The following is an 11525-nucleotide window of genomic DNA, read 5'->3' on the forward strand; positions in this document are numbered from 1 at the left end:
GTTCTGTCTCACTGGCTTTTAAAGTCTAATTGGGAAAAACTAATCATGTCCTATGCAGGCCATATCACACTGGGTCGGAAACTGTATTGCTGTAGCGTACAAGGCAGAAGATGGCTGGCTTACAGTGATTCTGTTGTGTGTATTGTTACTGTACTTCACTCCCAAATCTAAAAATAACAGCTTCATATGTGGTGAATGGCCTTCAAAGGGAAGATCCACAGCTCAGTGGATAGAGCTTGTGTTTTTTCAAGGTGCCAGGTCTATTATCTTTATCTGACATCTCTTAAAAGCAGCTTTCCCTAACCTTGAGTCCCCATATGTTTAACTAAATGCCTGTCAAATCCAGTCAGCGTTGCCAAGGGGCAGAGACGATCGGAATGGTAGTCCCAACATCATCTAGGGCAGTGTTTCCCAACCTTGGGTCTCCAGCTGTTTTTGGACTACAACTCCCATCATCCCTTGCTAGCAAGACCAATGGTCAGGGATGATGGGAATTGTAGTCCAACAGCAGCTGGAGACCCAAGGTTGGGAAACACTGATCTAGGGACCCAAGGATTGCTTAAAGCTATCTTAAATGCTCATGGGTTGCAGAACTGGAAAACACCAAACATTTCTGCCTGAAACTGGACAGCTGCTGGCTTCATAGGCAATATTAGCCGAGATGGACCATTTTCTGATTCAAGACTGACTAAACTTGGTGATTCTAGTCCAGAGTATGTTTCAGTCATATTTGATAACCAAATATTTTTATCATTGTCATTTGTCTCATGATGGAAGGTTCTTAAAGATAACCAGCTTTCAGTAATTCTAATTTGAAGTGGTATTAGCCTCCCTGCTTCACCTGAGCAACTATGGCTGCAATCCTAAACACATTTACCAGGGCGTAAGCACCACTGAACATGTTGGAAGTTGCTTCTGAATAAACTTGAGCAGGCTTTTGCCATATTCTGCGTTACATTTTTTGTGCTTTGGCCTAAAAATGGGAGACACAGTTGAGGCTTGAGGGGAATCCTGAGCAAAGGTTGCTACAAGGTAGATAAAGAGTCCTTTTTGCTTCTTACCTGATATAAGTATTTTGAGATCTAGGGCTGAAAAATAACTCTGCCTTAAACTAATGAACAAAATAAGCAGTGACCTTGCTTGTTAATACTACTTGTGTCCAGAGGTGATTGTATGTTACACCAGCAACATATTTAGGGCGCTGCAGGTTACTCCTCTACACAGGGCACTGAGGCGAGGTGGCACTTGAGTTCCCACTATGTGTAGTACACTTGAGAACAGAATGGAAGGAAAGAGTGGGGAAGGCACCAAATAAATATTCAGCCAAAGTCCGCCCCTGGTTACACACAGCTGGCTATAATATCAAAAGTATGGAATAAGAGAAATGCCATGAATGTGCTATACTTCCCCCATTGTATAATGTAATGAATTTCAGCTTGCTTTCTTTTCTTTAAAAAAGAACTCAAACTGCATTAGTCATACACATTTCTGTCTTTAGTGCTTCAGAACCACGCCCGGCAGGCCTTGAAGAGTCAGATCAGCCACCATTACCAGGAGAGCAAGGTATAAATTTGGATAACACTGGACATAAGCTTTCGGACTTCACAAACAGGCCAACAGGTGATGAACATGTTTTCATTATTTTTAATGTACTTTTTATATACAATATTATCATTTACTGTGCTTCACTCTTTGCTTATTAAGACTGAACCTAAATTTGGTATTCCTACTACTTGTAGGTACACTGACAGGGACTGCATCACATGTTAGTTAATCAGGTCCATGTAGCATATCTTCACCCACTTCAAACTTATTTTATTGTTTTTTTCAACAAAACAAACATTACATTGTTATCCAGTATCACAACTTGCATTCCATATTTGCCATAACTAGACAATACAAAAGAGGCCAGTTTTAGTGACATCTTGCAGATTTTTGATAAAAGAATGTTTCTATTTATCTCTATAGGCTACCCAGCCCAGCCAATGGAACAAAGAGCTCTTCAGCAAATACCTCCTCAGCTTTTGCAGCATGGACAGCAACAGCAGCAGCAGCAGCAGCAGCAGCAGCCACCCACACCTCAACAGACACAGTCTCAGCAGCAACAGATGATGATGATGCTCATGATGCAGCAAGACCCTAAATCTGTCAGGCTTCCTGTTTCCCAAGGTGTCCATCAACCTAGAGGCCCTCTGAATGTAGACTCACAAAGAATGTCAATGCAGCAGGGGGGCAACATGTCGGTGATGGTTAATCTTCAAGGTCCTGGTTCAGTGCCTCAATCTCCTGACAAGCCAAGGATCCCAATGCCAAACAACCAGCCTCTTGTGAACAGTGCACGAAAGATGGTTTACCCAGATAATGCACAGAATCCAACCAGCTCTCCACTGGGAGAAGTTTCATCAGTGCCCTCTGTTTCAGAAGGAAATGGGCCTGAAGTCCCTTTAGCATCTGGGCCTCAAAATAATATAGCACCCCACTTAGTAGTTTCACAAAACCAGTTAATGATGGCAGGGCCAAAACCTGGACCTTCTCCAATGTCAGCTCCCCAAGGTACAAGCCCTCAGCAGCAGCCTAATTCTCTTACTGGCCCTCACCCACATCATTTTCAGAATGTTCCTACCACATCACAAACATCGAGACCCAAAACTCCAAACAGGGCAAGTCCGAGACCATACTATCCACAGACTCCCAATAACCGTCCACCAAGCACAGAGCCATCAGAAATAAGTTTGTCTCCAGAGAGGCTCAATGCTTCTATTGCAGGCCTCTTTCCTCCTCAGATTAATATTCCTTTGCCTCCCAGGCCCCATCTTAATAGAGGATTTGATCAGCAGGGTCTTAATCCAACCACTTTGAAGGCTATTGGGCAAGCACCCTCAAATCTTGCAATGAATAGCCAATCAAGTTTTGTTTCACCACAAGCACATAAGTTGGACTCCATGGCTATTAATTCAGGAAAGCAAACCAATGCTTGTGGGGCAAAGCGAGCCAGTCCAAGTAACAGCAGAAGGTCCAGTCCTGGATCCAGTAAGAAAACAACACCAAGCCCTGGGAGGCAGAACTCAAAAGCAACCAAGTTAGGTTTGACATCTCAGCAGAATCCAGGGCTCATGCAAAACATAGATTTACAAAGAAGTATGATGGTCGGTCCAGCCTCTTTGCAAATGCCTACGCCTGGAAGTTTTCAGAATAATGGTATGATAGCTGCCCAGAATCCTGCAATCCCTGTATCAGTCATGAGTGGTATTCCTGAGGATAATAAAGATGGCTTTAGCGCCCCCCAAGAGAGTGTGTGCCAGAATATGCAGGTTGCCCCAGTGAACAAAGATCAGCGCAACATTGAGCTGAAAGGCGTTCCCAGCCAAGAAATTAAAATACTCGTCCATGAAGAGCAACAGAAGAGGGAGGTCCCTCCTATAGAATCCAACAAGCTTCCCAGCCTGGAAGAAAACAAGAATCTTATCTCTCCAGCTATGCGGGAGGCACCAACATCCTTAAGTCAACTTCTTGACAATTCTGGGGCTCCTAATGTTACCATTAAACCTCCTGGTCTCCCTAGCCTTGAAGTGCCTCCACCAGTGACTTATGCAGATGAATTCAAAAAGATTGCTGCCATTCCTCCTCCCCAACAGGAGCCTCCTTCTAGTAAAGACTCTGTCTGTTCCCTAAGTTTACCTGCAAATACTGAAGCCTGTTCAACTCAAGTGCAACAAGATCTGGGTGACATAAATTCAAGTGTTTCCCAGAATATTTCTCCAGTAATACAGAGGCCTGTTAGCTCTGCTTCTATTTCTACATCACTCCCACCCAATCAGATAACAGTATTTGTAACTTCCAACCCTATTACATCATCATCTAACACGCCTGCATCATTGCCCTCTCATCTACAGTCTACATTAATGCCTGCTGTCGTCACCATGCCTAGTGTTGGCAATAAAGTTATTGCTTCTGAAGGACAAACAACAGTTCAGTCCAATGCTCGGCCTCAGTTCATTACGCCAGTTTTTATAAATTCATCCTCAATAATTCAGGTTATGAAAGGATCCCAGCCAAGTACAATTCCTGCAACCCCAATGACTTCTAATTCTAATTTAATACCACAGTCTGTTGCAGTTGTTGGCCCTTTGCATTTGTCCCAGAATATAAAATTCTCATCAGGGCCTGCTCCTCCTTGCTCGTCTTCTAATACTCCTATCTCAAGTATACCAACAAGTCGGCCAGTGGTTATTAATTCATTGCCATCTCCTATTCAGCTTCCTTCTCCCTCATTAATGGCTCCTTCAAGCACTTCTCCGCATCCTTCCATTCAGCAAGTCAAAGATTTCAACCCAGAGGAGTTAAGTTCTCAGATGTCAACATCTGATTCAAATGCTGAAGCAACCTCCCAGCCTGGAGCTGTGGTCTCCCCATCTGGTGATCAGAGCCCTGGATCTTCCGTCAACAGACGAAGTCCAGTTTCATCTACAAAGGGAAAAGGGAAGGTGGACAGAATTGGTCAGTTTTTGCTGACCAAAGCATGCAAGAAAGTCACAGACTCAGTTGACAAAGGGGATGATCAATACGGTGTGGAAGGAGAAGTCGAAGGTCAAGGACAAGACATTTCAATCATCAACAGTCTGGAAATGGAACAGTTACCAGTAGAACTAGAAGACAATATGGTGGCCTCTCCGGGTCCCACTCTTTTGAAACAAAGCACTTCCGGAACTGGCCATTTAAGTGCTAGTACTACTGCCGCTGTTTCTGCCTCTGTATCTCTAAGCTTACCAGGTAGCACTCCTTCCACTAACGTTCTTTCAGTTGTAACCACTCCAGTGATCTCTGACATCCTAACCACAATTCCAAGCACTAATGGTAACACCTGCAGTTTACCTGTGGAGCAGGTTGGGATTGGACCAGAAGATGAGAAAACAGAAGACCATCATGAATCGCCACAGAATAAGGGTATGTACTCATAAACATATTGGGCTGTTATTCCATTCACTCTGTCGCCAAGAATCCAATTCTGCAAATATGAATTAAGGATGGGTCATGGTGACGAGGAGGGAGTTGTGTGTGGGCATGTGTGTGTGTGTTGAGGTCTAGAACAGTAGAACTGGAACAACTGGAAGAAGGAATCTCTTACAATAAGCTTTGTTTCTCAAGTTAATGTAACAATACAATATTTAAACATTGCTTTAAAAAGCATTTTAGTCAAAGTATTGCAAATCCCTCTGATCAAAGATTGAGCGTTAGTAATGATAGCAATGCAATAGCATTTGAATAACGTATTGAACAACACTATTCAAATGATGAATTCTGTTCTAGAGTGTAATCTGAGAGCCTTCCAAATTTATTGCTTCTGCAGCATAGTGGAAAGATATTTATATAATGCCTCTGACTCCTCTGGTTTCTCACTTGTCTCAGGTTCATTTGTCCTCTGTAACAAGTAAAATAATGTGATGTGTATTTGAAAATACATACCTCTGATGAACAAAGTAACATATGAAGAAAGCTAATCCAAATGTTCCATAGATACTGGGGATATTGGAAATGTCTGCTTTTATACTAAATTTTGTAAATAAACCGAACACTATAATAATGGATCAAAGTGAAATCAGTGCATAGAATTGGCATTCCATAGCATCCATGTTTATACAATAGTTTTTTCCCCATTGCTTAAACAAGATACTAAGAAGGCCTTAAATGCTTTTTTTGGGGGGGGGGATTTTGTTTTATTGTTTTCAGATACTTTTGTCTCCTTGACTTATTGGGCTATCAGTGATATACCTTTAGTTTTCTGCTTAGCATAGGGTTTTCCACTTTGGGGACATTCATATCTTGCAGTGTGATACAGAACAGTCTGTATTTTCCAGATATTTGTATTCCTTGTTTCTATTTCTTAAGACTGAAAAGTGCATTGGTAGCTTCTTATCTATCTTGTTTCAGCCTCTTTATCCCAGACTCCAATTGCAACACCAGAAAGTAGTGTTCAAAGAACAGGTATGTTTTCCCTTAGACTAAATAGCATATATGTTTATAGGGAAATATATATGTGCATAAAACTCTTCCCTGTATTTTATGTTACCTGCAAGATGGAGTTTTAATTTATATTGAAAGAAATACTGTATGTAGTCACAGTATTACACTGAAGAGTTCAAAAATAATGTATCACATGGACACTGTTTTGATACCGGTCAGAGCAAAGGGAGTGTACTGCAATAGTTTGCAGCTGTATTAGTTTTGGATTGTTTATGCACAAATTATTTTAAAATGAGCAATAAATTTAGGAGTTATGGGGATGAGATTAGAAGCAGTTTATCACAAGGTAAAGAAAAACCTGAATTAAGTTGGTTATGTCTGCTGTTTGGGGTGAGGAGCGATAGGCATTCTGTTTTTCAGAGGATGATCTGGGGAACACTATCTGATCTCATCTCAAGTGATCAAGCTCCATAATAAAACTGGCAGCATCTAGCAATATGGACATTGCAGTTATACTCAAAATTCAAAGCTAAATGTAACAGTGATAAAACATTACAAGTTGAAAGCATGCTTTCTTTTCTTTAAAAGTAGGTAAATGTATTCTAGTGAACCGTCAGCTTAACACACATTTAACTAGTGCACATTCAGCTTTAAGTGCGGGGCAAAAATAAAAAATAAAAACATCAGGAAGGGGGTGGGGTTTCAGGAAAAATGACTTTGGCAGTCCCACCTCCCCTTGAACCCAATGGGTTTTGACTATACTACACATGATTTTGGCTTTAGGTATGATCCCTGGAACGTAACCCCTGCATAAGTTGCAGGCTTACTGTACTACACTTTGATTAAACGTTGACAGGGTTGCACTTCATCTGATCTCTGCTTAGTTTATAGCACTTATTTAGACAGGGAATAGGAGTTGGTAGGGGCAGAAGTGTTGCAAAGATGATCTGGTGAATTGTGCATATCAGGCCCATTGAAGTCTGAAGTGACCTCCATTTCCTTAGATCAAGAATTATGTGATACATGATGAGGCTACTAATATCTACTTAGATTTTTCATGATGAAATATTGCTAGTATTATACCTATCACTTATTCTCAGAGTAGCAGTTAGATTTCTTAATGATACCCATTTTCTTTTCTTTTCTTTTCTATATGCTTCAGCAGTAGAGTAACCCCTCCATTTATCTGTTTCAGAACTGGAAGCAAATTCTGCAATTATTTCTGGCCTAGTTACGTAAGTAATTCACTATGGAATGATAGTAAAGGAGAAATAATTTCTGTTCATGGTTTATGTAGAAATGTGTATTACATAACTTTAAAGCGTTATGTAATTTCTCTCTCCTTGGCCTTGTAGAAATCTGCCTAACACAGAGGAAAAGTGCAAACTGGTGGCTGATTCCTGCAAAGACTTGCATTGAACCTAATTTAGCATCCTGCATTTATTTCAGTTAGTGACATAGGTTAGGGCTCCTATGAAAGCAAGAATGCATCTTCCCAGGGTGTGCTAATTGTATCCAACGTTAGTCCTACGCAGAGCAGATCCATACAAGTTAATAAGCATGCCTTTCTTAGGTTCATTAATTTCAGTAGGTCTACGAGTAAAATTTAACTAGATAGAACCCATTCTGTTAAATAGCCTAACACTCATACCTTTCAGTCAAATGTACTGAACTATACAGTCTTCCCCTAGACTGGACCAAACCATCCAGGACTAAGGGCTGAACGTTCCCCCTTTAGTTCTTTTCTCAAAAGACCAAAATGCATCTTGCCTGGCTTTTCTGTGGCTTTTCTGTGGCAAGAGCATTTTACTTCCAAATAATGATACTTCACATCCCTTCATTTTAAAGAGGAATGTAGTTTCTGGACACTAGTCCTGGCACTGTGTTCCATATGTTCAAATGACCGGACCTATGTTTTTATTTATAAAAGTAGCTCTGTTCTTGGTTCCTTGTATTGTCACCTACTAATATTTCTTGAAGCATACAAAGCAAGAAACTTTAGTGCTGATGTTGCAAAGGCTATCTTCCTGTTTTTCTTGTACCATGAATTGAATGTTAACACACAGCTCTTGTATCACTTTTATCAGAAATGAGCCGAAGGAGAGCTGCGAAAAGGCTAAAACTCCAAGCAGAAGAAATTCAAGGACGGAGGAATCTTCAGCAGTGCAGGAGACTGTAGAGAATGGGCAGCGCAAGAGGTCCTCCAGACCAGCATCGGCATCCAGCACTGCAAAAGGTAAGATGCTCAGTTGTGTTCACCCAGTATGTTCCCTTTGGCTTAGAGTTAATTTAATGAGGTGTCAAAATTATAGAACTAGGAATGAAAAGGAAACAATTTTATTGCATCCAGTTTTATTGTTTTTTTACCTTTCTCTTCTCCATTCTGAAGGTCTTCTAAAATATTATATGCAGTGCCCATTAACACAGCAATTAGCTTGAAAAGTCACTTTGCAAATCTTAAATAGATGGAATATTTAAGGATTAGAAGATATTTTCACTCTAAAATATGAAAGGCAGAAGACAAAACCTTGCCTCTCTCTGCAAAATTGGTTTTGCAGATGAATGAATTTACTTATACTGTTCATGCTTGTCTGTAGACATCAGTATACATGAAAGCAAACTGTGCTGTTGCATCAGGTGTTCCCCAGCCTGGTGCCCTCCAGACAGGGCCGGTCCACCTGTGAGGCAAGGTGTAAGACCATTTTCTGAGAACTTAGTAGACTGACTGGACAAACCTTAAAACAGAAAATATTAGTATGGTTAATACAGCATGATCCCTTTCTCCCTCTAGTTTATTTTTTATTTGTTTAATTAATAATCTTCCAAACTGCTTTCACCCCCCAACAGAAACAAATGCAAGTGTTATGCAGTCAAAAAGAAGAAAATCCAAATGAAGTACTGAGTGGATATTCAAGGCTTGTAAATGTGTGAATTTTTTTACCGATAGCAGTTCTGAGCTGTGATTTCTCACTATATATAAAAAACAAAAACAAAAACAAAACTAAGCAAAAACTCTAAAATTCTGTACAGTAATTAATTTTACTATGATCCTGTTCCCAGTAAATGCAAAGTTTCTTTTTTCTGAAGACTAAATGATGAGTTGGGGGAATCAGGTTATTTGTTAAATTCTCTGGTTTTATAAAGTCTATACATAGCACACTAGATTTAGCATGTTGTAAAGAATCTGAGGAGATAATTGTAAATTTTTATCTACGTTTTCACTTTTCATAGGAGAAACTAGAGTACAGGGTTGTCATGTTTTTTTTAGATAAAAAATGATGTATTGTGCTGTTGGTCAAGTACTGTATGTGAATAGCAGTTAAAAGGGTTATATATGGCCCAATCTTGGAAATGTAAATAGTTTTATTATATAGTAGGCTTGATGTATTTGTTGTAGAAAAGGACCAGTGGAAAAAAATGAGAGAGTTTGTGAAATGTGGATTACCTAGTGCTCTAAATAAATGTCATCAATCTATATTTGTATTGTATGTTATTTAACACCAGCATCCTTTTACATTGGGTATGGGTTACTGGGGAGTTACATTGGGTATGGGTTACTGGGGAGTTCAGGGACAACATCAGTAAGAGAAGTGCTTTCTAGTTCTGGAACCTCAATAACTTGTTAAGCCATGTTTTTAAAAATATGAAGCAGCCGAACTCCTTGGTATCATAGGGCAGATCTATTCAAATCTCTCGTCCTTCACTTCCAGCCAGGCTTGTGATGTGTGGAACCAAGGATATAGGTCTAGAGCAATGTTTCCCAAACTTGGGTCTCCAGTTGTTTTTGGACTACAGTTCCCATCATCCCTAGCTAGCAAGACCAGTGGTCTTCAGAGTAATACTGTATACGTGACCATTTTCTGTTGGTTGTTGAGTGTTGGAACACTAGCGGAGCTATATCCTGTGTTTTGAGAGTGGAGGCTGCTTCTCAGGAATGCTTGCTTTCTGGGAACATTTAAAGCAGTAGTAACCAATGTGGAACTCTCCACATGTTGTTGGACTACAACACCCATCATTCTCAGCCAGCATTGCCAGTAGTCAGAAATAGTGCAACAAAGTCTAGGGGGCATCGCATTAGCTCACCATGCCTTAAAAGTACACTTCAGGACTATGTGCCTCTGCTCCTCTCACTGATCTTCCTGTCCTCATGCATGTAACAAAATTAAACTCTCACAGTAGATGTGTTATGCTTTATTCCTTTACTCTATACAAATAATATCTTCTGCAAGAGTTGGAAACAGAATTGTAGATTATCACGGTCACATTAATTTTGCTTGTCTCTTGTCCCAGTTGGGTCAAACCCCATTTTGCTGGATTTTGTAGTGCTTCAAGCAATTCCTAGGGGAAACTGAAATACATTCCCTGAAGTAGAACTAGCATTTTTGAAATGTATATGTGTACTACTCAAGTGTGTGGTTGTTGTGAGCATCTGCTGAGCAGTGATCATTGCAAGTTAAAAAGTCTCTCTTCCCCACCCAAAGCATTCTTAAAACTGTGAATAGAAGTGCCTTTAAAAAGGAAAAAGTGAAATCTTAGCATATATCTGCTACTATCAAGGAATGTTCATGAATATTTTCATGCTTGGCACATGGTAAAGTACTCTTTGTTCCGTGTCAAGGCAGCTCACAACACATGGGAAAAGCTAGCAAAGCAACAGAGGCCCATATGCAAATGGAAGGAGCATGGAGGCAATGTGGAAGTAGAATGGTGTGCAAGGACTTGGCCATGTAAATATGCAGAGAAAGCTTTAGCTCAAGTTCCATTATTTTTAGATCCGTAGCCCACCCATCCAGAAAGGTTCATTTCATTTTGATCTCTATTTGGTTGGCATGTGAAATTCTGCGCAAATTAACCAGTATGTATCTGCTTTCTCTTCCTGGGTCTCAATTGCCAAATGGCCCAATTGCCAAACCAACAAGAGAAATGTCAGCTGGTTTATTCCAGCTGTAGCCACTAGGACTAAATTGGCGTGTATTGAAGTGTTTCCTCAAGCTTATCCCGTTTATAAAACCACATAACGTCTCATTCATGCAGGGTTTCAGATATCTTGAGAGTTTGCTATAAGCACTGATAGAATGGAGGCTTTATTAAACAAATTTTCTTAAGTGGGGCATTTGACTAATTAGAAGCCTTATATCACTGTGTCATGTATTTAAGAAATCCAGTAAACACATCAGTTTAAATATATTTTTTATTTCTTGTCCCACCCCTACCCCCCAAAAAGAGGACACCATTACAGTCTAACAATCAAAACCATATTACATACACACAGGCACACCACAGAACACTTTGAGGCAGTTGTGTCCTTTGCTCTGTCAACTTCTTCCAAATGCCTAAACAGTACCCTACAAGCAATGGGCTTCCTCCTTCCATATACTTCTTCAGCAGGTAACAAACACATAAGGACACATTTTGTTTAAACAAGGTATTTGTTCTATTGTATAAGTGATGCGGAAATGGTTGGTGGGCAGACTTCCATCTAGTCAACCCCTTTATTGTAAGGCATACAATAAGGATCATTGCTTAAAAACCATGCCCCCGCTTCCCCGTCAGCAAAACAAAAC

General features: G+C 40.2%; 1 protein-coding gene across 6 annotated transcripts in view; it reads left to right on the forward strand.

Annotated features, from left to right (window-relative positions):
• The window catches only part of NCOA6 (nuclear receptor coactivator 6), a 37915-nt gene extending 28477 nt beyond the window's left edge, over positions 1-9438 (forward strand). For 5 of the 6 annotated variants that reach the window (XM_081866780.1, XM_081866778.1, XM_081866781.1 and 2 more), the window contains 6 exons: positions 1499-1620; positions 1969-4944; positions 5929-5982; positions 7157-7196; positions 8049-8197; positions 8809-9438. In XM_081866780.1, the coding sequence (XP_081722906.1) occupies positions 1499-1620; positions 1969-4944; positions 5929-5982; positions 7157-7196; positions 8049-8197; positions 8809-8855 (3388 nt within the window). In that variant the 3' untranslated portion in view covers positions 8856-9438. The remainder of the gene's footprint in view (positions 1-1498; positions 1621-1968; positions 4945-5928; positions 5983-7156; positions 7197-8048; positions 8198-8808) is intronic. The other variant, XM_081866782.1, reaches the window with a different exon arrangement.
• Positions 9439-11525: the final 2087 nt, after the last annotated feature.

Source organism: Podarcis erhardii (assembly GCF_964252035.2).
Source record: "Podarcis erhardii genome assembly, chromosome: 6".
In the NCBI taxonomy this organism is placed as follows: domain Eukaryota; kingdom Metazoa; phylum Chordata; class Lepidosauria; order Squamata; family Lacertidae; genus Podarcis; species Podarcis erhardii.